General features: G+C 37.1%; 2 protein-coding genes across 10 annotated transcripts in view; both read left to right on the top strand.

The window, feature by feature from the left end:
• Positions 1–1,254: 1,254 nt before the first annotated feature.
• On the top strand, positions 1,255–19,257 carry LOC107095985 (proline-rich protein 5-like). 6 transcript variants are annotated; one of them, XM_015392407.1, is made up of 10 exons: positions 1,255–1,378; positions 5,107–5,189; positions 7,078–7,260; positions 7,426–7,506; positions 9,344–9,450; positions 12,053–12,144; positions 12,226–12,366; positions 17,206–17,350; positions 17,429–17,716; positions 18,082–19,257. In XM_015392407.1, exons 2-10 carry the CDS (start codon positions 5,164–5,166, stop codon positions 18,435–18,437), a joined length of 1,419 nt encoding a protein of 472 aa, XP_015247893.1. In that variant the 5' UTR covers positions 1,255–1,378; positions 5,107–5,163; the 3' UTR covers positions 18,438–19,257. The 6 variants fall into 6 exon arrangements, with proteins under 6 accessions (XP_015247893.1, XP_015247891.1, XP_015247894.1 ...); XM_015392405.1 differs by having other exon boundaries at positions 7,069–7,260; XM_015392408.1 differs by lacking the exon at positions 1,255–1,378 and adding an exon at positions 4,731–4,823.
• Positions 19,258–20,601: 1,344 nt separating this feature from the next.
• Positions 20,602–23,008, top strand: part of cpsf6 (cleavage and polyadenylation specific factor 6) — a 15,018-nt gene continuing 12,611 nt past the window's right edge. For all 4 annotated transcript variants that reach the window (XM_015392428.1, XM_015392426.1, XM_015392427.1 and 1 more), the window contains exons 1-3: positions 20,602–20,700; positions 22,207–22,416; positions 22,537–22,640. In XM_015392428.1, coding sequence (XP_015247914.1) covers positions 20,641–20,700; positions 22,207–22,416; positions 22,537–22,640 — 374 coding nt within the window. In that variant the 5' untranslated portion in view covers positions 20,602–20,640. The remainder of the gene's footprint in view (positions 20,701–22,206; positions 22,417–22,536; positions 22,641–23,008) is intronic.

The following is a 23,008-nucleotide window of genomic DNA, read 5'->3' as shown; positions in this document are numbered from 1 at the left end:
GCATTTAGAGGCAGTAATATTCTGAATTAAATGGTTATTTTCAGAATCTTTAATCTTCAGGGTAACATGAGCTTTAGTGCTGCTTTTCGCATCCATTGCAACATTTAAAATTAAATCTGTTTATGGGTCTCTACTTGTGAAACAAACCTAAAGTTGAATCTGGGTCAGTATTTCTGCTAAGGAGAAAGTTATATATAACCTGATCTACAAAAGTTAGACAAATTTCATTAATGTTTAAGCAAGATTACATTACTCCCTTAAATGTTTTACAGGAAAACAGCCCAAAGGAAGGGTTAGAGGATTTGATGTGGTAGATTTAGAAAGTACAAAGGTAAGATTATAATTTATTTATTATTAAACATTTAAGTTTGATTGTGTAGGGTAGTTTAGACCTGTTCACACACTTTTAATGATTTCGAACCTCAGATATGAGGCATGTTTGAATTAATGTACTGTAATAGCAGCTGTTAACTTATAATTTAATAATTTTATCAAATCTTGTTAAATAGTTTCATTTTTGATGGAAACCAAAACACTGTTTCAGTACAAACATTTAATTCAAACTATAAATAAGGGTGCTGCATTGTGCAGGCTCGTCCTTATTCGTTTGCAAACACTGAATTAATTACTGAAGAAGTTTTTAGGACAATGCAAATTTATGGTAATTGTTCTCATACAGACAGAATATTCAGGCGTGTTAATTACCTAATTATTTCAAAATACTCTAATGCTTTTGAGAGATTGTTGCAAATTCTCTTAAAGAGAATTTGACATTTAAAATAGTTCAACTTAAACACCTTATATCAACTGTTTAACACGCTGGTGGAGGGTTTATGCTGTGGGCTTGCTTTGCTTTTCAACATTCTGTGTCAAATGTCAGCTGCACAGAAACATAGGCGCCCACAAACCTCAGCATAAAGAAGACTTTTCCTCTATAACAATATTAAATCCTGCAAAGTTCCTAGTGAGCTGCAAAAGATGCTTTTTAGTAGCTTCTATGTTATTAATTGATTAAAAAGTATTCGAGGGTGTGATTATTATCTGAATAAGCGACCAGGATCTTGACACGTGTGACAGAAAGAGGGTGGACTTTATTTTTTTTTTTTATAACTGCATCTCCATCTCAACCCACCGGAGCAAAAAAAAAAAAAAAAAACTCACGCGCATACACACCTACCCACCCGCGCGCGCGGCGCTCTCATTTTGACGTCTTCTCTACTTCCTCCCTGCTGTCCTCGCTCGCGCGCAGTGAGAGCTCGGTTGACAGCTCGCGGTGTCTCACGCGCGGCCGGATTCAGAACATTAACGCAGCTTCTTTTTTTTTTTTTTACCGGCGGAACGTGCGGGACATTTTCACGCGCGGGTTGAAACGCAGAAGGTACTATATCTTTTTTTTTTTTTATTATTCACAAAAAAAGGGTTGGGAAATGAGTATAAAGCTATTCAATGTGAACTTGAAAGGTTATTTGTCACTAGAATGCGATTTGAAGGAACATTCCCATTAAGACTTAAAGTCAAACATTTTGCTTAAAATGTGAAGCCATGTATCTGCCTATTATAGACGCTGTCAGTCCTGAAGGAAAGCAGAATAGTCATTTTAAATGAGTGGTTTTCTTTTTTTAACAGCAGGACCTCCAACTTGTGGTTTCTCTTAGGAAAGCAAACAACAAACCCCTTACTAGTCAGAGACTTTATTTTAGAGCATGTCTGGTGCTGGGTTATAATTTCCCTATTGGGCTCCAGCCTGTAGAATGGTAGAGAGAGTGTGTGTGTGTGTACCTGTCTAGCCCTCGGTTTGAGGACAATTTTTCCAATTTCACCTTCAAATTGAGGACAAGTTGTTGCAAAGAGAGGATATTCTGTTTGTTTTTTAACTTTGTTTATTAAGCAAAATGATCTCAGACAATATTTCACATAAATGTACAGTTTGTACAGTCAATCAACCCCCACACATACAAACCAAAACAGACTAACCCTTAGCAAAAAGTAGTATATTCAAGTATACTAAAAGTGCACTAATTTCATACTTAAAATCAGGCAGTGCACTTAGAGTTTACTTATTCTGAACTATATTTCATATACTTAACAATAGTATAGTCAAGTGTACTTGACTATATTATTGTTTATTTTATTGTTTACTAAAGTATACTTTAAGTATACTTTAGTAAACTTAAAAACTGCCCCAATTTAGTTCACATAAAGTACATTGTTCGGTATACTTTCTAAACTTATACTTAAGTATTCTTAATAGAATTTACTTCAAGTATACTACTTTTTGCTAAGGAAATATATGAGGGGCGTTCCATAAGTAATGCCTCTGGCCCACTTCCAGATGTTTGATCAAGCTGAAATTTTGCATTTGAAGTATTTTAAATCTCTATAGATTGAATAGCAAATTACAGCTCTGAACTAATTGTGGTTTCTCATTTGCTGGTGTTAAAACTGAGTCAAGTCTGAGTTTTTGCATTTAAAAGGGAGACTTTTGATCAAATGAAAGTAACTTATCGTGATAATGTCCCATAATATAACCTTGTAAAACATTTTGCAAGGTCATATAACGGGCATCATCGCTGTAAGTTACTTTAATATCATCTTTCCAGGGTGAGTCCTTTCAAATAGAAAAACTGGATCCCTGCTCGACACTCAACAGGCTCCATTTCAGACTTTGCTCAGTTCAAACACCTGTAAGTCAGAGTCCACCAATAGATCAGAGCTGTAATTTTCTACTTAATCTATAGAGATTTAAATAACGTCATATGCAAAATTTCAGCTGGATCAAACATCTGGAAGTGCGTCAGGGGCATTACTTATTGAACGCCCCTCATACAAAGACAAACAAGAAAAAAAACCTACCCATCAAACAGCCAATGCTAAATACAAGGCATAATTATATAGACATAGCCACAGCCAGACATAGCATACTAATAATCATGTTCAGCATGTCCCCCGTAAGCATTGGGTTCAGGAATAAGTGTGATATCAGACTTGTTGACATATTCAAGTAATTGTCCCCAAAGATTCATAAACATTCCACTTCTGCCCATCATAGACAGTCTGATTTTTTGTAGTTTTATAAAATAGAGGATGTCCTTAATCCAATGGATGTGTGAAGGTGGTACAGAAGATTTCCAGTTCACAACAATCAGTCGTCTCACCAGTAGAGTGGCAAAAGCAAGAACATCTTTTTTCGCTTTTGCAAAGGAAGCCAAAGTATATGTCCCTAAGGAGAGGGGGGATCACAAATATCGCAGTAAGTGCATTGGGTTTGATTTTTTCACCCAGTACTTCTGACAAAATGGCAAACATATCTGACCAGTAACTACATAATGAGGGGCAAAACCAAAACATATGTACAAGGTCGGCTTCAGACTGCTGGCATCTATCACAAGTTGCAGTTATTCCATCATACGTTTTAGCCAATCTAGCTTTAGTATAATAGACACGATGTACCACTTTAAATTGGATGAGAGCATGTCTAGCGCAGATAGAAGATTTATGTATTTTTTTTTTATTTCTTGTGAAGGCACCACCTCCAAGTCCTCCTCCCACAACCCTTTTACAAAGTATAGGTGTTCAGGATTTAGAAGTTTAATGTGCTACTGGTTAGATTGAGGGTTAGGACATAGAAAAGGTTGAAAATCAATGGAAGTCAATGGGAGTAAACACATGGTCCTCACTATGATGGCAGAACAAGTATGGGTGTGTGTGTTGAAGCATATTATGGGTGTTCATTTTCAATGGCCTTGCATAAAAAATAAAAATACACCTTCATCAAGTATATTCATGTAACATCTATAATATAATATTAGTAATGTAACTTATTCTAATATTAATGCTGCCACCACCGTGTTTCTACTTCTTAGATTGGTGCGTTTAATTTTAATAACTACTTATAACATTAAGGAGTGAGGCCAAACAGTTCAGATTGGTCTCCTCTGACCAAAGCACAGGCTACCACACGCTTTGCTGTGGATCCCTGCAGCTCTTGGCTGCTGCTCTAAATACCGGACCACCATCTCTTGTTACTTTTGCTGTTGTGCCAAACTGAATATAAAGTTAGATGCAAAAGTTTTGGATACTGTTTTATAATAGTTTTTTTTAGTAAAGATATTTGAAAAGGATGCACTGTTTTCTTTTAACTCTACAGTTATACCCTTCCTTGTATTGATTCATTGCATAAAATGCCAACAGAATCCATTGAGGTTGTTATTTTTAATGTGAAAAAGCAGGAAACACCTGCTGTTCCTGCTTAAACTTTAACCTGAAGACCTGAGCAGTAAAAGCTCTTATCTAAAACCAGCTGAAGATCCTATCATTAAACCAAAAGGAATGCCTGACCATAAATGCTTCTTATCTTTAATATGGTTGCCAGATTCAGTACATGTCCCCCTGTGATTACGTGTTCTTTAAAATAACCTACCAGTCTTTTGCACATATAAAACATGCGACTTAGTTAATCACATTTTTATCGCAAATTCTAAACAAATCTGATCTTCCCAAGTAGCTTAGAGCAAAAGTTCTTCATTAGATATCGCTATGTGTTGCATAGTGAAACATGAAGAGTTTAGGACAAGATAATAGAAAACACACAACAGTTTTCATATAAACAGACTCTAATCGCCCTCAATCTTGACCTCAGCTTCACCAGACAGGTCACACCCACAACTCCCTTCTCTTAAAGCTCTGAGGTCTCTACTGAAGCTCTGCTTGGTTGCATGCTTTGCAGCCAAACTTCCAAAGCCACATCTGAAGCAGTGTAGCGGTTCACACGACGTCACGCAGACTTTGGGGGCTTGTCATAAAAAAAGAGCTAGTCTTGTATGGTAAGGGGCCAGAAAGCCTTTACCTAGCTTGGTTTGTCTGAAATGTATGTGCCACTCTTATCTGTTTTGCTGTGCGCGAGCAAACAGGGGGCATCTGAGTTTGTAGCAGGATCAAATGTCCTTCTCAACCACTTTACTGTAATTTGATTAGAATGCTGCATGTTGTTAATGCTGCATGTTGTTAGATGTGTCTCTGTGAGGGAAATTTGCACCATGCATCATCACTAATGCGTGCTCTCTGCAAATCTGAACACAATCATGTCCTTTTTCCATGTTTATTTAGATGCTGCCTTATTGGTTGCCGGTTCCCAGTGGTTGTTAGCCATCTGCCGCGGCTAACATGGAGCGAGAGGGCTCATTTAGGAGGTAAGACCACAAACACGCTCCTTAGCAAACACTGCCCTTCAGTTTCACCTCAGCTCCTACTGTCTGTGTCCCTTACAGATACACAAAGACTCTCAATACTGTACATTAATGCACATGCATTCCTAGATGACCTCATTCGTGCTTTCACTCTTCTTCTTCCTTTGTTCGGTGATTAGACTGCAGCCTTCCTGTGCAGAATAGGGGCCAAAAATTCAGATGTGTTTCACTTCCTGCTCATATCAGAGCTCTTTGCCTTTTTCAAATCCAGAAAAGGACACTTTCCTCCTCAGCTCAGATAACATGTCTAGACTGTGATAGTGACTCTGTGCTTATTTTAAGAGTCATTATCTATTTATTGTCTAAGCTTGAAAGATTTCTTAATTAAAGCATGGCTATAAGTGTGACTCTAAAGCACTTTTTTTTTTAGATATTTTTGAGATTTGCAGTGAGCTGAGCTAAGTGACTGAATTATTTATGTGGATCCAATGTAATGATATTCCTGCAAATTAATTTGATTTCCGTTATAAAACAAAGTATAAAAACTGATTTGAGAATTGGGATTGTTTTGCTATTTCCAGTCAGTTTCTTGCCAATTCTTCTATATAAGCATCTGAAATTTCTGTTTTAAAGTATGATCGATCCAAAATAGTGACTCTTTTTCAGTGGTGTAGCTGCACAATCTTATTGTAGTTTAAGTTAGAGTTTTGTGGTGAAGTATTTCATAAAGCTTAGAAGCTTTATTCTCAAACATTGTTTGTTTTCGTAAAACAGATTATAACCTGGAATGTGTTTAGAACCCCCTTGATTATTTTATGGAAATATTTCCTAATGACTAATTTATCTTTCTGGTGATGAAAAGAAATTGTTGTTAAAGTTTAAAAAGTGTCAGTGTAAAGCAACAGGTAGGGGAGGGGGAGTGCTATAGTTTTGTTCCTTTTATTTAGTGAAGGCATGGTTGACTTTATTGAGAATCTCAGGCTTCACACTGAGGAAATACCACACGGGAAAGTACTTTTTGAAAACTCTGGACTATCCTTCATACTGGACACTAACCATAACCCTCTGCTTTCATCTCAAACTGAAATGGTAAGAGAAAAAGATGGAGGGAAACGCGTCACCTTTAAACTCTTCCCTCCCTCTTTGAACCTCAAAGGGTTCCTTTGTTCGCCTGGTACAAAAGCTCTCATGGTCACATGGCCGGCGAGCTGACACAGACCGGCGAAGGGACAGAGACACGGAGAGGTAGAACGGGTCAGGAAGAGTAAAGCTGGGAACAGGGAGGCAGACGCGCTGCTTCCATCCAGATTACTGTGACTCACACACATGGAGTGGGGCTATGCGATACCCTTTTATGTGCTTCAGTAAGTATAACATCATGTTTGTGCCAGCAGAAGATGGTGGGAATATTTTTGTTTATAGAAAAAACTTCTGTTTATAGTCCTGCAATGCCTTGCACAGAATTAGACATGGCTTTCTCTTCTTCTTTTTTTCAACACACTGCTTTGCTCCAAACTTCTAAGATAATTTCTTTGTCCTCTTTATTTATCTGTTTGTCCTTCAGTTGGGGTAACTGAAATTAACTTGCTTTTACCCGTCTATGAATATTTTAACCACGTAAACATGGGAGAAAAGGTAACCATCCTGTTATTTTAGAAATTAGTTTAGTAAAATCGAACCAGTATAAGCTTTGATTTTTAACAAGTGTAATATGCTTCATTGCCTGGATGATTCTTTGATTCCTTACCTCATTGTTTCCCCAAAAAGATCAGTGGTCTGATATCATTGTTAACATTTAATAATGGTGTCTGCCTTCAATCTAATCTATCGTTTTGTGCCAACTTGTGTCTATAAATGCATGTTTTTCTCTTCCTTCCTGCTGGATCTCAAGGAGCCTTCACAACAAACTGCGGTTGGGCACCGGCTCGTCCTCCAGCCTCACCGACCTCTCGCAAGCCAAATGTTCTTCAGGGGCTGGGGAGAAGGGAGGGACAGCTGGGGGGCTGTCAGAGGAGGGCGGGAGGAGCAAAGAGACTCAGCAGAGGAGGGCCGGTGCCAACGCCACCTGGAACAGGTCAGTGCATCAGCTATTCATCATGTTTGCTCTTCACATTTCAGACGTATCCCTCACAAATTCATTCATACTTTTTGATATGAAAGCACTAAAATAACATTGCATAATAATTTAATGCATTTTAATTGTTTGTCTTTTAAATTATTTCATTTTGTGTTTCTTCAGCATCCAAAACGCAGTGATCTCAGTTTTCCAGAAGAAGGAGCTGGGAGTAAATGAACTCTATACTTTAAATGAAGGTGTCAGGTAAGCTAGCTGTCATAAGCATACTGGACTTTTTTAAATTTCAGCTTTTTTCTTATTTAAGTTATGTAACAAAATCATATTGTTGTCCTAAACTGTGAGTTGTAAGAGTCGCCCTCATTCTCAGACCTGCACATGCATGGCAACAGCTGCTTGACCTGAATAAGGAACACCTTATGATTATTTGATCAGATAGGAAAGGACAGGTTAAGGTTACAAATGGGTCATTGCTGCTTACTTTCAGTGTACCTGAGGGATGTTTGGACAGGGCTTTCAAAACTGTGTGGTGTAAATATTAAAGCACACAAACAGCTTCCTAACATAAACCTACAGGTACGTAGATGAGTTTTTTTTATTTTTTTTATTGAAAATTGATCCAAATGTCATCCTATCATTCTGAGTTAAAAGAATTTGAAACAATCCTTCTCTGCTCTGATCCTCTAAATGAAATCCTCTGCAAAAAATTACCTTTACATATCAGCTAATTCTTAAAGGAGTCTACTTTAAATTTATATTCAATTTATCTGTGTTCTTCTGCATCAGAGCTGACAAAAAAGATAAATAAATAAATACAACTGTAGAAAAACATTACAAATTTTCATGTAGTACTAACTCTGGAGGAGCTGCAGAGATATGCGGCTCAGGTTTGACATCAGAATCCACAAATCAATGCTTAATGCAGTGTTTAATTTATTTGTTTTAAACGTATTTCATAATTCATTACTTCAACATTTAATCTTTTTTATGATCCAGTTTCCTTCCACACACTTAAAAATGTGTAGGCTGCAGCTGCTTTTCTTTTTTGAAATATTTACACTGTTTAGTTTCAGTAACAAATCACCATGAACTCACCATCCTGACTGATAAGGGATAGTTCCTCCAACATCGCTCAAAGAAAGAGTGCAAAATGCACGTCTTTTAAATATGAGCTCCCATTTTAGTCTCTCTACACTGGCTCCCTGTACATTTTAGGATTCATTTTAAAGTTTTTTTATTTGTTTTTAAGTCACTCTCTCACTCCATGCAGTCACTCTTGCTCCATCTTATCTTTCTGAGATGCTGCACCTTCATACACCGTCCAGTTCACTCAGGTCAGCCTATCAGCTGCTTCTTGAGATGCCTAAAGCTAAACGGAAGCGTAGTCGTTTTTCTGTGTGGCGGCTTCCAGTGCGGATTAAAAAGTCTACCTTTCTGTCTGATTTTAAACTCATCTTTTTGCCTTGGCTTTCAAAACTATGTTAAATGTTTATTTTGGCCTGTGATAAATAATTTTAAACTATTTTTATTTTATTATAGGTTTTATAATATTGATTTTATGCTTTTATTTTTTTGTGTCTTGTAATGTTTTATGTTGTTACGCTTTGCAGCACTTTGGTCCTTTGAGAAATTTTAAAGTGCTTTATAAATAAAGTAGTATTGGATAATAACAGTGATGGTAGCATAAAAACAAGCTATTTCAATTTTAGTATTTCACATAAAAACCATCTACAGTACAGGAAAAACATTTAAACAGATGTTGAATGAATGTTTTTGTTAGGGTTTCTGTACTATGTAACCGGTTGAAAAGTGGTTTCACATGTAAAGAGCCGAGCAGCCATATTTATCTCCAGGGCCTCATGTTCTCTATTTGCCAGAGGTAAAATCTTTTTTCAGATGTGGCCGTATCTCCTGAACACAGAGCGCACATCGCTGCTAATTTCCTGAGACGTCTGCTATTTAAACACAGCAGTTTACTCAGCGAACCCGTCTCCATCTGCTTCATTTTCCATCTAAAGACCAACCGGTGATGTGTGTGCGTCACTTCATGCTTTAAACAACCTCGTCTCTCTGTGTTTCATAGGCAGCTGCTGAAGACAGAGCTGGGCTCCTTCTTCACCGAGTACCTGCAGAATCAGCTCCTCACCAAAGGCATGGTCATACTGAGGGACAAGATACGCTTCTATGAAGGTATGCATAACTTATAGCTGGAGAGGTTCTGCACCTTCACCAAACCAAATAACACCATCCTCAAATGTTGTGTCATTTATTTTTAATTGTTTTAAACTTTAAAAAGTTTTTAAAACGAGTTCCAATGACTGTAGACCAAGAGTCTTTTGGTGTCTTAAAACACAAAGTGGTTGCATTTGCAGCTGATAGATTTCAGTGACTGGCATCATGGAAAGGATACCCACAGAAAGTTCAGTTTCACCTCTTTCACCTACTGTCTCTTTCATCATTTGACTGGCAAGTCATGATGTTTACAGATGGTGAGGTCACAGATTTGATCAGAAATGTCTCCTTTAGCTCATAGAAAGCTTCATAGTAAGGTTAATTTTAGACTTACTAAATAAACTGGGCGTATGTGCAGTGGTAAAGTTTTAATCAGTTCTTAGACCTTGTTACCTGTTAGACAATTAAAGCTGTTTTAGCGTTTTTATTGGCTCATATTTGATCATATTTGATCCATTTTGAATTGAAAAAGCTTCCTGGATGGGAAGCGAAACGTCTTCATACATGGAAACAAAGTCCAATGGATTTTTTGTTTTTTAACCTTTTTGGAACTCATATTTGATCTGGAATAAGTTTCACAGGTGATGCATTCCACTGTGTAGCTTGCCACCATCAGTGTGTGAGTGTGTGTGTGAATGAATGTAGTGTAAAGCGCTTTGGTCAAGTCTCCTGTCTTTAATAAAGGCGCTATATAAGTACATGCCATTTACCATTTTACCATTTACTGTGTAGGTGTTGAAAAGTAAAAAAGAAACATACAAAAAAGTCACTTATTTCAGAAAATGAGACTACACATTATTTTTTATTATCTTTTATTTCTTTTATTTATCTTTTATTTCTTTTAACGTTGATGATTAGAGCTCGCAGCCAACAGTCATTTGACCTCTGTGAAATTATTAAAAACAAACTTAGCTAGCAAAAATATTTGATTATTAACAGGTAAGTCACAAATCTAGTTGGTTTGGACAGCTTTCATCATAAAGTATTTAAAAAACTACTTTTAGGGTTTTTTTTGTCATTTTATCTGATATAAAATTATTTTTGGTTATCCAAAACTAAACAATTGTAAGTGGAATGGTAATTTTTAACAGTACCACATGACATCATTTTAAAGTTTGTGGGATATTGTTCACTTTTTAGGTTTCTGAATGTTAACAGATTTTAAAACAAAGTGGTTTAGGTGAAGTCTTTCAAAGGAAGAAAAGAGTGGATTATTTAAATTAGTTTAAGTTTTTAGCCCCACTTAAAAAAACAAAAAAAAACAAGACTTTATTATTTTCTTTTGATAAGAAAACCTGTCTAGATTTTGATTGTTTGCATCATTTGTAGAGACCCAGGTTAAAAATATGCATAAAAGAGATAATCTCTTTTGAAATAAATTCTTTAGAAATGCTTTTCCATCATAAGACATCTGGCTCCCTGCTTTGATTAGCATTGTTCCTGGTCACGCTCATTAATTTCTAAGAAACTCCGACATCACTATTTTATCTGGTTTGGTCTCAGATACGACTGGCAGGGAAAATAATTATTGACTACAATCCCAGATGCCGCGTTTACATCATGAGTTAACCATTAGTCTGAACTGGGATTGCTTTATCTCTCCTTGGTGAATTCAAGTGAAGGTCATTTTCTGACTCCAAACACTGACTCACTTCAAATACTTCAAATAGACGAGGAAAGTAAGACAAAATGATCCTGTTCCCTCTGTTTCTGCGTAATGTAAAACAATGTAGGAAGATAGAAGACTCACACTTTCAGAGGAGCACACACTGACTGTGACTCTTAGTGCTGTAGTCACAGAAACAAGACAGGAAGCGATCCTTTACGTCACCATCACGTCTAGATGGTGAGAAATTTAGGATAAGCCAAACCACAGAAACCTACAGATCTATTGTTCTGACTGTACCCAAGGTGCCCAGAAGTCAATTTATGTAGGCAGGTGAAGGGATGCTGCACTTTGCAGATCTATTCATAACTTTTTTTTGCTTTTTTTATCACTGCCACATTTCTTTGTATTTCGTTGGAATTTTACGTGACAGAGCAACACAACCGTCTTTTTCTGTCATCACAATTTTAAATCTTTTTGTGGTTTTTCTCTTCCAGCTTTACACACATACAGAGAAATGTTCAAGCATTCTTCTATAGAAATAGTGCAAACTTAGTCAGAATACCTGAAACCATCTAAAAAAGGGGATTTTAAAGTATTTGCACGTATCCTCAAATGGATCTACATCTGGACCACGCTTTGATCTAAACATTGCCATTCTAAATCTGGTTTTATGTCTTATTTGGTTTCTTTTTCTTCAGTATCAGGGACTTTCCAACCCCTAAAAGATATTTCTTTATAATATTATCCTGTGTTTAGCACTATACATCTTCCAAATGCAGACCCACAGCATGATGCTTCCACTACTTAACTTAGGGGGTAATGAGGAACCAAATGCTGCAAATCTGTCACAGGCTCCAGAGTAAAATGTTAAACATATACAAAACCGAACTGATTTTATTGTCTTGATGTGATTTTTTTTGTTGCACAATTATCATCCTGGTTCCATCCAAGGTCAGAAGCTGTTGGACTCTCTGGCTGAAACCTGGGATTTCTTCTTCTGCGATGTTCTCTCCATGCTGCAGGCCATCTTCTACCCCGTGCAGGTATGAAAATCCTTAGCCATCCTCACTAATACCTTGCTGATAGCTTCATTGTGTTAATATTTTGTTTGTTTGTTTAAACAGGGAAAGGAGCCATCGGTGCGCCAACTTGCTCTCCTCCACTTCAGAAACATAATCACCCTCAACCTAAAACTGGATGAGGCTCTGTCTCGACCCCGAGCCAGAGTCCCCCCATCCATCGTCCAAATGCTGATGATACTACAGGTATCTTCTTTCTTCTTCTATTTTATATTCTTTTTCCCTCTGTTTACCCGCATTCTGAAAAAGCTTAAGCTGTTTGGGGAGCAGAAGGAGAATAAACAATCTTCTGGAGAAGAGGAGCAGGGGTTAAAGGACAAGGGCAAATGTTTTTCTTTGAAACAGATCTCAAAGGAAGTAATTCAGTGTGAACATACAGTAGAGCTGTCTTCCCATGACCAGTTGGTCCCCTCTGCACCCTCCCTGATGTGAATTCTCCGTGTTTACACTAAACCAATAACATCCCCACAAGAACAGGAAAACAGCATGAGTGTATTAGACCTTTGACTCATATGTGTGATGAGGGAGACCATTAAATATTCCTGCACTTAAAAGTAGCTGCATTTTCATGATCGCTTTTTTTGTACACGGAAGGATCTTACTCTAAATATAGTTTTTTTTTTTTATTCAATTTTTAAGTCAGGGTTGTGCATTTGCTCTATGTTGTCTTACATTTGGTATCTTTTCTTTAATTTGCACTTGATTGTGGTTTTTCAGTGTGGGTTTGCACCTTAAAGTGATTTACAGATATTAGTACAAGTTCCTAAAAACTCCGTACTACATTTATTATTTATGGCTGTCTATTCTGATTCAGTTTATTTTATGCATTTTATGGAAATATATCAAGGAAATACATAAGCCCTTATGTTGTTATGGTAAGCATCAGTGGATGAGCTCCAATGCTAAAAACAACAAGAAATTAAAGACCGTCTCACATCTGTAATCGCTTTACGGAAAATATTCCCTGATGAGACAAAAGTATACGTTTTTATGTTTTATGTGCTGTCATATCAGGTGTAAAAGTGTTGTTTCAGGTAAGCATGGTGGTGGTACTCTGATGGTATGGGCCTGCTCCGCTGACTTCTTTTAACTGAAAACCCAGAAGGAAGAAGCCATGCTTTCAGATCAATGTTCCAGCTGCAGAGCATTGATCCAAAGCTAACATAAGTACATTTTCCCTGCGCTAAACAGATACCTTCTTTATTAAGCTGTACCGCTGACTTTAAATATGCTTTTGTCAAAATACAAAAGGCATCATCGTCAAACTTTACAGAAACCTAACATCTATGAATAGGAACTCAGCTGATTATATCAGACAAGGATGGGAAAAGGAAGCAGATGTAATCATTTCACCTGAGGATTGGATGCAGATTTGGAGGAACACACTGTCCACCACAAATTCTTTAACATGGCGCGATTTCTGCTGGAAGAATCTAATTTGGTTTTTTATTACGCCAAAGCAGAGATCCAGACTGGGTGGATCACAGTCCTCTTGCTGGGGGGGATGCGGTGTGGTCTCTGCGGGTCATTTTCATATGTTTAGGGACTGTCCAGAGCTGAAGATCTTCTGGACGGACGTTAATCGATTAATCTATGAAATTATGGGTATAACCATTTCTGCTATGTACCTCGAAATACCTTCTGAGGGACTCAGTAATGGAGACACACACCTGTTGAAGATATTTATGATTGCAAGCAAGAAAGCGATTACTAAATGTTGGCTCCAGCCCAGACCCCCTACTCTGAAGCTTCTGGTGAATATTATAAAACTGATCCACGATATGGAAATGCTGACTTTTACATTACGGCTCAAGAAGGAAAAAGGAGAGAGACTCTGGGAAAGATGGGATTATTTTATTGCCAAAGGTGTGTAACAGTACATTTTTGTGAATTCATATTACTTGGACAGACACCTGGGAGTTTTTCTCTCTGTCTATTTTTGGAGAATACATATAGTAAAATGTCTGTAGAATTGTTATGCTTCTTAGTATGACTGCATACCACCTGCCCTACCCCTGGGGTTTGATTATGTGAACTTGTATGTTTAAAAATGAATAGAAATAAAGTAAAAAAAAAAAAAAAAAAAAAAAAAAAAAAAAAAAAAAAAAAAAAAAAAAAAAAAAAAAAAAAATATATATATATATATATATATATATATATATATATATATATATATAAGCTTTTATCTCTTGTAAACTAAACTAAAAATAACCATAAACACATTTTGTTCAAGTTAACAGATTCCACAGCAAACCTGAAATGCATATTTTCATATTTTTAAAGGTTTTTGAGGAAAAGGGGATAAAAAATAACAAAGAAGCTCAGATTGGATCCTGAAAGGCTTCAGCTGAATTATTTTAGGAATATCTTCAGCCTAAGGAAACAATTCCTCACAAAGGTTGTCGCCTATAGTCTATATGCTACAAGCTGTCATTTTACACTAGTAGCTGTCAAGTATGATTTTATATCTTTAGAATTGGGGGCTTTTTCTAAAACAACTGCTGGGTAATTCCCTTTAAAGCCAAAGGGTATACAATATAAAAGGGAAACCCCCCACCCCTTCTGGCTGAACTGCTCATTAACATGCAATGACCAGGACAGCTTGCATTGCATGCTAAAAGGTTTGTAAAGCTGAATCACAGAAGATGGCCGATTGAGGTTCTATAGTTAGTGCTAACTCTATTCAGTAGGAACCAGAGACAACCTGCTTTAAAAGCAATAACTTTAAAGAGAGCAGCATCTGTTATCATCCTTTAATTTCTTGTGCAACCTGCTGCTTAGAAACATAGAGGAAAAACCTCCATAATCTATAATAATAGATTAGTTCAAAAGTACTTGAACTATTTAAGTACTTAAACTGAAACTTATTGTTACATTGCCGAAATCAATGTTAGTTTTATTTGATTAGATTACTTACTACTAGTTGCTCTAACAATCTTCTGATGGTTCTTACTAACACAACAAACTTTCTAGTTCGGACCACCATGTTCCTCTCACCAGGTTACAGGACTGTCGTCTTTCTGATCATCTTTTTAGTGCCAAAATACAGAACACAGCATTACAAAAACAGCTTGGGTACTGCATGAAATAAGATACAGACTCTCCACAATTAGTAGACTATATGGAACAGGTGCATCTGGATCTATCTATATTTTTTGTCCCTATTGATATAAAGATTTGGCTTCAGTTTGCTGCTCAGTGGAGCAGTGGGTAGCACTGCTGCCTTGCAGCAAGAAGGTTCTGGGTTTCTGCATGGAGTTTGCATGTTCTCCCTGAGCATGCGTGGGTTCTCTCCGGGTACTCCGGCTTCCTCCCACAGTCCAAAAACATGACTGTTAGGTTATTTGGATTCTCTTAATTCTCCTTTGGTGTGAGTGAGTGTGTGAATGGTTGTTTGCCAGTCCCTGCGATGGACTGGTGACCTGTCCAGGGTGTACCCCGCCTCTCGCCGTAGACAGCTGGAGATATGCACCACTTGGGATAAAGCGTGTAAGAAAATGGATGGATGGTTTCAGTTCGTCCAGATGTGTCCTGACCAGTGGAGACTTGACTACTCAGTGCTTTTTAAAATATGTATTTTTGGTTCTGCTTTGGGTTTTTTTTTTTTTTATAGTCTCTGTGTAAAACAGAGGTAGTCGTTATTTTTCGTTTCTCATCTCACTGCAAAGAAAGTCTGATTTTGATTATTAATACAGTGACCTGAACCTGATAGTTCAGGGATAGCTTCCATTGTGCAGAATCCCTCTCCTGGCTCTCCTTTATCCTATTGATTGTTTATAGATCATCTTCTTTATCAGTGTGTTGTCATCCCAGTTCTGGACACCTAGATAGGAATGCTTCTGTTATTCAATTCTTCTGTTTCATTCGCTTTGAAACGTGTTTTCTCAACTCCAAGCTGAATTGATTTATTTTATCCATTATCAACCAATAAAAGGTAATAATTAATTTTTTACCTTGGTAGCTTTTTAAGCTTTTGCCCTCTACTATAACAGCTTCGGCAACAGTTAATGGTTATTTATCTGTGGTGGGCTCAAATAATCAGTAACTAAACATGGGATATGTTAACCTGTTTGACTTTCAGTATTTCCCTCCATGTTTCCTTTTTTGCTCTCTGTGCATCTAGCAGAGGCTTGTGTCTGTCTGTGTCTGGGTTAAAAATGTAGTGACTCATTTACTTAAATCCCACTCAGAGATGGAGGCCACAGGCCTTCAGACAGAGCAGCGGATGCTTTAACTAAACACACGCTTTAATCCTGTTATGTTTACTTTTAAAAAAAGACAGTAAAAAAAAAAATAGGACGGACATGCAGCCTGTTTATATTCAGTGGTGAATTATTAATCCTCATTTTATTCTTTAGGACGATGTGGCAGCAGTTGACTGAAGTGAGCTCTGCTCGTGTGGTCTGGTTCTGGGCTGGTTTCAAGCAGCAGCACGTGATTTAGAGTATAGAAACCAGGTTGGCTTCTGCAATGAAAGCCAGCTTTACATGACAGACCTTCTGTCTCAGCGCCTCCAATAGTTTTCATTATATTATTGACATCTGAGGACAGAAACAGCTTCAGTTTACTAAGTTCCTTAAACACACAGAATAAATTTGTTTGCTTATTTTATTGTTTTTAAAGCATCCAAAAAGTTGCATTAATTTCTACTTATATTAAAGCAATTAATGGCTTCACTCCTAAAAATATGTAATTTACTGTCTTTGTTCTTTACCATTTTGACATATTTTGTCACTTTTTTCATGAGATGTCTCTTCCTACAATTTCTCCATTTTATCTGAGCCTCCCTTTAATTCTAACAATTCCTTTGGTTTTTTTTTAATCTAATTTGACTTATTTTGGATCAGTCTCAGAAATGTCTCTGTCAACATACCAAATTTCATTTCTTTGCCAGATTTCTTTTAATCACTCTGTGCAGAATTGACCTTTATCTTTCCAACAATACCTAATTTTTATCAATTTTTTTTTAATCCTGAGAAAATCTGATTTCTCTCTTTATATTTTATTTCTGTGCCTTTGATCCAGGGAGTCCACGAATCCAAAGGTGTAACAGATGACTACCTCCGTCTGGAGTCTCTCATCCAGAAAGTGGTCTCTCCCTACCTCGGGACTCATGGTTTATACTCCAGAGACGAATCCTCTAATTTGCACTGCTCATCCTGCTTGTTAGGTATGTCTGTCCTTCTCTGCTCTCATCTATTGTGTTTCATGTTCTACAAAATGTCTAAATCTGTTTCTTCCTCTGTAGAAAAGAAGCTGCAGTACTCCAGAGCTCCCAAATCAAATGGCTCTCCCACTGTGAAGAATCCCGTGGTTCGCTCTAAGAGCTATAACGTTCCCATGCTGACGCCTGTCGTGGAGTACGACATAGACACGTCCTCTGGCGGCAGCACGGGCATCAGACGCCACTCCGTCTGTGAGATGTCGTCTTGCATGGAGGAGAGTAGCTCGCTGATTAAATCCGTCGTCAGGATTTCTGAAAAAATCAGCCCCTCCAACTCCTCCATATCTTCTACCACCTCTGCTGCTCTCACAGGTAAACCAGAGGCTTCAACTTTTAATTTTACTGCGCCTTGCATAAAAGCAGACACACCCCTTGAGCTTTGCCACATTTTCCCATTAAAACAACAAACTTTAATGTACTTTCTGCTGGATTTGATGTGATAAACCATCACAACGTACTGTTCACAGTTTAGGGCATCACTTTAAAACTTCACCAAGTTCATCCCTGACATATTGGCTGTTTAGCTTTGCCATTTTTCTTCCTTTTTGTTGTGAAAATATTTAACAATCATGTACTTTCCACAATATGCTCCAGTATGTCTTTTTGAGGCACTTTACATTAAAGTAGCGACAAAAAATGCTCTGATTATAACATAGCTTTTGTAACTGTTTGTTCAGACACTTTAAGATCCAGTCAAGACCTCCAGCACAGAGACAACCACAGCCCCGCGTTGCCCCACCTGCTTAAACCCCAGCAGCCCTCCCCCAGCATCCTTCCCGAGCCTTCCCCAAGTGAGGACGCTATTTGTTCTGGCTCACTGGAGTTGTTTGACTCGCCCTCTTCTTCTAAACTGCTTGCACAAGACACGAGTTCGGGGCCCAGTCCGGCCTCCAGCACGGAGATGACAGCGGACCAGAACACAGAGTCTCTGGACTCAGAGCAGGAACAAGAAGGGATCTTTCTGGACTTCGCGCACCATTGCTCAGGGGACTCGACACAGAGCGAAGACAGTGACAGGCAGAGCATGGCCTGACACTAATACAGACAGTTATTAGAAATGTTAACACTGCCTAGCTGCAGATATTCCCCACACTCTGGCGCCCTCTGTAGTTTTTCTAGAGTTCCTACATCTTAGAGACTAAAGCTGAATTATTTTTCTATTATGTGGAATCACTAAATATGTCAGGTATTTTTCCTAGGGCATAAAACAAGGAGATGTAAAATCAGACTTTATATTTATTTTTTTAAACAAACTATTTTAATAATTGTTAAATCTGTGTTTTTAAATCTTAAGCTTTTTCACCACCGCTGGGCCTTTTACTGGATTAACGGCGTAGTTCTGTTTTAGAAAGGTGGTCTTTTACTCTGTGATTAAATTTATTGTCTAATGTCTGTTTTGTAGGTTAAATGTTTCAACATTGTTAAACTATGTTTTACAGTGGCAATTTAGCCCTCAGTAAAATGAATGTCACTGCAAAATTATGGACATGCAGAGAAAAATATTCACAATTTAGCTTTAATCTAAAGACAGGATCACATAAAAGGTAATTTGCATTTGATTTACTAAATAAAACCATATAGATGTAAATTATTCCAAGTGTATAATCTTTTAATAAGCTACAGGTGGTGACTCTTGAGACCGTGAATTTAAGGAGTCCTACTGAATCATACTGTATGCAAGACATCCAGCTCCTTTGATTTATATTTCTAACATCAGAGTTCCTGCACATTTTATCACAAAATAATAATAATAAAAAACTTTAAAAAGCACCCTTAGGGCTCTCTTTGACACATATACCAAGTTTAGGAGCCTTAAGTTTAGTTCAATTGAATCTAAGGTAATCAAAAGACCAAATATTCAATTAATAGTTTTTGTCAATATATATAATAACTTTAGAAATTAACCTTTTCTATTCATGATGTTATTATTTTAGGTGGAACTATTAAATTATTTATTTAGATAAACAGTATTTTCACTTTTGTTTTTCTGTCTTTTTGCATGTGTTAAGCTAAAACAGCCACTGGTGAGTGTTTCCTCTCAGGAGCTCGCAGGAATTCCTTAAAAAACATTTAAACTAGCTTAATTAGGTCAGATTTTGTGTTATAGGTGTAGAGTTTGTAATTCTGCAGCAGACCTCCACAAGTTAATCAATACCCAGTATCAGACTAAATGTATGTGCACAGTTGCTTTTAAAATAACAGGTTGACATGGAAGAAATGCCACCCCACTTCAGAAGTGATCAGTTCTAATTGAACCGCTAGACAAACTTACAGGAAAAGATATGACCATCTAAGACTAGATGGGCTTAAACTTTGTTGGGAAAAAGTACATTTGAGAAGCCAATGAGATCCGTCTGGATCAGTTAAACATATGTCATAAGGTCCCCCATGAATGCTTCTTAAGTCTGCAATGTATTCTATTTTAAATGCATATACAGTTCAGGAAAATATCAACCAATATTATGATTATGTCTATCTGCAAAATACATAATTATGGTTGATATATTTCTAAACTGTATATGTATTTCGCCCATAGACTGCTGGAAATATGCACCACAAAGACCATGATGGAATAATAGGGAGAGGATTGATGGATATTATGATTATACATGTATACACAAAGATTCCAAAAATAAGATATAAGTTTGTTTTTGCTAAAATTGACAAAAGTCAGATTGGTAAACGTAATAAGAGAAGAGAAAGGAAGGTGGCCAAGGCAAAAGGGTGAAGAAAAGTTGTTTCACAATATCAAAAGGAAAATAAAACAACAGAAAGAAACAGGTGGGAAGGTGACAATCTTTAATGTTAAAATGTATGACTTAGACTTGGGCCTAATGAAATAAACAGACTCTTATTCGTGGTAATGAAATGCTGGGAACAGGGTTTTTTTTTTTTTTTCACTTTTCACTTTGAAATGTCAGAATTAGACTTGTCTAAGTCAATCAGGATTAACTAATAAATTAAAAGTTTTGAAAATAAAACTAGATCTTATTGGCTTATCTCAGGATGACCCAAAAAGCTATGTTTTCGATACAGCTTTTGTTGTGTTTTCGTTTGTCTTTTTATTCATTGGTTCACATTTATTACCACTAAGTGGCGGTAATGCGTTGATAAACTTTTTGCCACCCGCCAATATACACCACGAAGAAGAAGAAAGACGGAGTGGGGGCGTTTCCATTGTTTCTGCTGGGCTGCAGTTCCGCAGCTGCACCGCCAGGCGGAAGGATTCGAGGAAAATGGCGGACGGTGTGGATCACATCGACATTTACGCCGACGTAGAGGAGGAATTTAGCCAGGTACTTACTACTAAATCACCCCAGTTTTTTCTGCAATTGTGTATTTCCTGTATGATAATCATATTTTCATGATACCGTGAAAGAAATATAGTCGAAGTTGCTTATCTCGTAGTTAGGCCTCTTTCGCCATGCTGCAAGCCTGCAGATCTTCAACAGCGCTTCATGTGACATAAAGTTGTCGATTTGCATGTTTTTGCAAAGATGTTAACTTTAAATAAATTGTTATTTTGGTCAAAGTACCATATATGTTAGTGGATATCATGGGCTTTATTGTGCAGAGCACATCAGACCTCGACACAGTTCCCGCGATTAAAGCTAACACTAGCCAAACAAACGCAGTTTCCTTTGCTAGCTAGTAGCTAGCTAGCTAGCAATCTAGCTTCGTGCCTTTCTCTCAAACCAGCTGTTTAGTGAAAGTGCTGATTTGTTTGAGCGGAAATCTAATTATGTTTAGTTAGTTAAACGATTGTAGGAAACACCGCACTTATTACCAAGTGATTCCCTTTCCATTGAGTAAATTAAAACTCAAATTTATTTTCTAATGAGCTTATCCTCGCGCATTCTTTCATAGCCACGCTCTTTTGTTTACTTCTTCCTGTGTGCGACCAGAAAAGTTAACATAAACTCAATGTTGGGAGAAAACAGATTGTTTAGGCGTCATCTACACATCATTTTCCTCCTGTGTTGTAAAATACTTATAGATAAACTTAAAATACCTATAATAAGCTTACCTAATAAAATTATTTTTTTAAGTGGGTGCATATATTTGCAGTTTATCACATATTAAAATGAAATAATGGGGCGTTTGTGATTAATTAGTTTTTTTTATGTAGGGTATTGATATTATATAAATTTATAATATATATATATATATATATAATAGAGAAGGTAGACGTTTTATTATGAAGACTATAGGACTAGTTATAAGTGCCAGACAATGTTAACCTGACAACAGCCAGATGCATGTCTCGCTCCGCCCAGATGTTGTCAGGTTAAGACAATGTAGGAACTGCACTCAGAAATATCTTTGTAGTTTTTTAAAATCTATAATAAATAAATGTTGGTTTAATTTGATTAGCTTCCTATTAAAGACTAAATAAATTTTGAAGCCAGTGATATTTATCAAAAGCAGGACGACCTCATGTTTTCCTCATATCACACAGCTCTATTTTCTTATTATTCAAAATTAAGGCAAATTAGTTTGGTGGACATTTCTTAATGTTTTTAGGATGCAAATTTCAAAAGTTGTATTGTTGTTCTGTTTGGATAAGATGTTGAATTTAAAAATAATAATAATAAAAAAGGGACTCATGTAGTTTGTTATGCTCCCACCTCGTTTGGTAATTGACTAATAGTTTATTATACACGTATGTGCTTATTCAACTTTGGTCAATTGAAATATGGATATATGCATACAGATTTTTTTTTTCATCTAAGGCTTATATGTCTGCAGAATTTCTCTCCTTGTTTCACTTGTTTAATTGAGTGATTGTCTTTCTATAACAGGAACCAGAGTATCCACCTCACGAGCAGATTGATTTATACGATGATGTAATATCCCCCACGGCCAACAATGGAGATGCCCCTGAAGACCGTGACTACCTGGACTCGCTCCCTGCCCCAGGAAACACGGAAGGTGGGAAGAGTACCCCGTCTAATGCTGCATACTCCTACACAGGCAAACGGATTGCCCTATACATAGGAAACCTGACATGGGTAAGAAACAGTGAAGGCTCCATCAAATGAAACGCCTCTGACTGGTTTAAAAGCTTCAAGCATTCAATGCTCTTTTAAATTAGTCCCGCTATGTTGATGACATTGTCTTTTGTGTTGCAGTGGACGACAGATGAAGATCTGACAGAAGCTATTCGGTCAATAGGCATTTCAGATCTACTAGAGATTAAATTCTTTGAGAACCGAGCCAATGGCCAGTCTAAAGGGTAAGCTCATTCAGATCTTTGATGTGATGAGATGCATCTAGAAATAGCTATTATTATACTTTTCCTGTTTTGTTTTACTTATTTTAGCTGGAAATAATTTAGTTCTAACCTTGTACCCCCATATAACTGGGTCCCAATTCTCTGGAAACATGTATACTAACTCTGTAGGTTTTCCACAACCAGAGCTTTGTGACTTGAAACTAGGGGTGGGTATTAGCAAAGAAGTCATGATTCGATTCGAATCACGATTCACATGCCACGATGCGATTCAATCCTTATGCATCACGATACTTGAAATATTGCGATGCATCGCGATGAGTTGCGATATTTTCACTGAACACTGTAAGAAAAAGATACAGCCATTACCA

The sequence above is a fragment of the Cyprinodon variegatus genome, unplaced genomic scaffold, assembly GCF_000732505.1.
Source record: "Cyprinodon variegatus isolate N-32 unplaced genomic scaffold, C_variegatus-1.0 Scaffold590, whole genome shotgun sequence".
Lineage (NCBI taxonomy): Eukaryota > Metazoa > Chordata > Actinopteri > Cyprinodontiformes > Cyprinodontidae > Cyprinodon > Cyprinodon variegatus.
Note: the sequence above shows the minus strand (reverse complement) of the source record. Positions and strands in the feature narration are given on the sequence as shown.